Below are 2,665 nucleotides of genomic sequence, written 5' to 3'. Positions count from 1 at the left end.
TTACATATAAGCAGAATAATATGAAGATGCACTCCAGTTAAGAACTTTCGCGCCACCCTTTTCCACGTGGGCGAACAAAAGAGAATAAAATAAACTATGGGCAACCTAGAAAAGTTCAAAGAAAGGAACCTTGACAGGTTATTGACTCAGCTACGATGCTCGTTTAATTCTAAATTAAATTTTCTATATATATTTATCTATGATATTTCAAAATTTCTCTTTGAACTGTTCTCCGTCGTTTCAATTACCAACGAATTTCGCCATTCATTTTTTAATGTTCATTTTCGGCATGATAAGAGGTAAAGAGTGAAAACCAATATTTCTATGCATTTTTTATAACTTTGAAATTTATTTGGATATACACATTTGTTTGCGCATGACGTCCAAAACAAACGTTTAGGGTTCGGTTGGACGGAAGACCTTGTTGTTCCGCCTGTTTGTCAAGAACGGTTTGTGAGGGGCGGCAACTTTTTCCCCACCACCGAGCAATCCATTCATTTTCGCTGACTGCAATATCGGCTGGAACGATGATCATGACCCGCGCGGCTACGCGAAATCTGTAACATCGACAGAGGCGATGATCACGAAATCCTACTCCCGGACTCGCCGCAACGATTTAGCGCCATGCTTTTGGTATCGCCTAAAACCGGAGCGTTGTACATCTCCCCACTCATCTCTGCCCCCACCACGTCCTCCGCACCTCTATACCTATCTACACTCAACGCTTTTAGCTCCCAAGCTTCACAAAAATAAATCTTGAAAATTTATGGAAAAAAGTGTTTATATAAAAGTGATGTGCTAAAATATTATTAAATATGTAGACATATTAATATGTAAATACATAATTTTGAGGTAAAATGTCGAAGTACTGTGTGATATGCAAAAAGCAGTATGTTTTCGGAGACCGTTCATGCAGCTTTCATTGATAACTATAAACTTTTTAAAAAAATTTCTAAGAACAAAAATGTCTTAAAATTAGTCAAATAACACTGTTAAATTTTTTCAGAATTTTTGGAGACAATTTTTGATTTTTGAAAATTTCAAAAAATCCAATTTTTCAAAAATACCTAAAAAATTTTTGAAAAAATTTGAGAGGATTCCTTGACTACTTCCTTGCTGATTCTGTACATATACATTGTTTTTTTCTACTCTTAGCATTACCCAGAGACAACGGCGTGGACGTGGTAGAACTTTGTCTCCTTTGGGGTGCTTTTTTTTTCGTGAGTCCCCTTGCCTCTCACTTTAAACTTTCTTTTATCAGGGCTTTTTTGCCCAACAATTATTGCATATATATAGATTGCATTTTTTAGGTATTTTTGAAAAATTGGATTTTTTGAAATTTTCAAAAATCAAAAATTGTCTCCAAAAATTCTGAAAAAATTTGAGAGTGTTATTTGACTAATTTTAAGACATTTTTGTTCTTAGAAATTTTTTTAAAAAGTTTATAGTTTTTAAGAAAACAAAAGATTAAGATTTTTATAAAATTTTTTCATTCTCGCCGCCATTTTGAAAAAACGCATTGATGAATTTTTCTGAAAAAAATTCCTCTTAATGTTCGAGTGCCATGATCACCTCTGATCATAGTAAAAAGTTGATACCTTTGCGTTATCATTGTGAAAAAAAATGCGAAAAAAAGTTTTTGTCGAAAATTTTCACGTTTTTCACGTTTAAATCGGCTATATTTTTTTTTCTCGGTGTCTAATCGAAATTTTGAGCACAGATTCTGAAAGAGCATCAAATTTCGCGTAGGAATAGTGTTATTGCATTATTTTTTTGGTCCGATAACATAATAAATAAACACGTTGAAAAGTTAGTAAAAATTCTGATCACCTCGGCGTTAATGGGTTAAATATCATATTCATAATTGTTTATGAATGGAAATATGCAAAAGATATACAACGTATAATGAAATTATTGACTTATAATAATATCAAATAATATCTATTATGAAGAATGTAGCATAACTAAATGTGAGGTTATACTTATGCAATGTTTACAACCAAATTTGTATAAGATCCTTATTTCCTAATTCATAAAGTTTACATCGTATTTTGCAGCTTTCCAAAAAATTCTGGTCAAAGAGAGAAATGGATGTCTGTAATAGGAATTTCAAATGTTCCTCAAAATGGTCGAGTTTGTAGTGAACATTTTGATAGTGCTTCTTACCATCCAAATAATAACTATTCAAGTGATATTAAAAGGCTGCTCCCACACAGCACAGAAATATTTTGTCAACATTGCCAAAAGTTTCCCTTGAAATAATGCAATATTACCGGAAATATATTGAAAATTGTTTAAATATTTCTAGAATGTTGCAGGAACCTTGCAATGTCCGCTCAGCACGTTGCAATCATAATATTGCTATAATATTGCCGGTCAATATTTTGGAAATATCAATGCATAATATTAATAAAATATAACTCAGATAGATAACTGAGAATAAATTCCAATGCCAGCAATGTATCGTGGGTTTCTTTGGGCAGGTTGCCTATACCTCCTTAAATATTACCTCGGTTGTATTTTTAAATACTCTATACAAATGCAATAATTTCACATGTAATTTTTACATGCAGAATACAAAAGTATATATCGACGGCGAAGACGAAAACCGAATAATCGACGGATTAATTATTTACCCGGTCCTACGTTTTTTCATGCGAGTTGC

The 2,665-nt window shown here is 32.6% G+C and overlaps 1 protein-coding gene across 1 annotated transcript in view; it reads left to right on the top strand.

Annotated features, from left to right (window-relative positions):
* The first annotated feature begins 602 nt into the window (after positions 1 to 602).
* Positions 603 to 2,665, top strand: part of LOC107268190 — a 5,246-nt gene continuing 3,183 nt past the window's right edge. The window contains exons 1-2 of the mRNA XM_015740714.2: positions 603 to 925; positions 2,058 to 2,204. Of these exons, the coding sequence (XP_015596200.2) occupies positions 858 to 925; positions 2,058 to 2,204 (215 nt within the window). The 5' untranslated portion in view covers positions 603 to 857. The remainder of the gene's footprint in view (positions 926 to 2,057; positions 2,205 to 2,665) is intronic.

This window comes from Cephus cinctus, unplaced genomic scaffold (genome assembly GCF_000341935.2).
Source record: "Cephus cinctus unplaced genomic scaffold, Ccin1 Ccin1_scaffold0042, whole genome shotgun sequence".
Classification (NCBI taxonomy): Eukaryota; Metazoa; Arthropoda; class Insecta; order Hymenoptera; family Cephidae; genus Cephus; species Cephus cinctus.
This window is presented reverse-complemented; position numbering and strand designations above follow the sequence as displayed.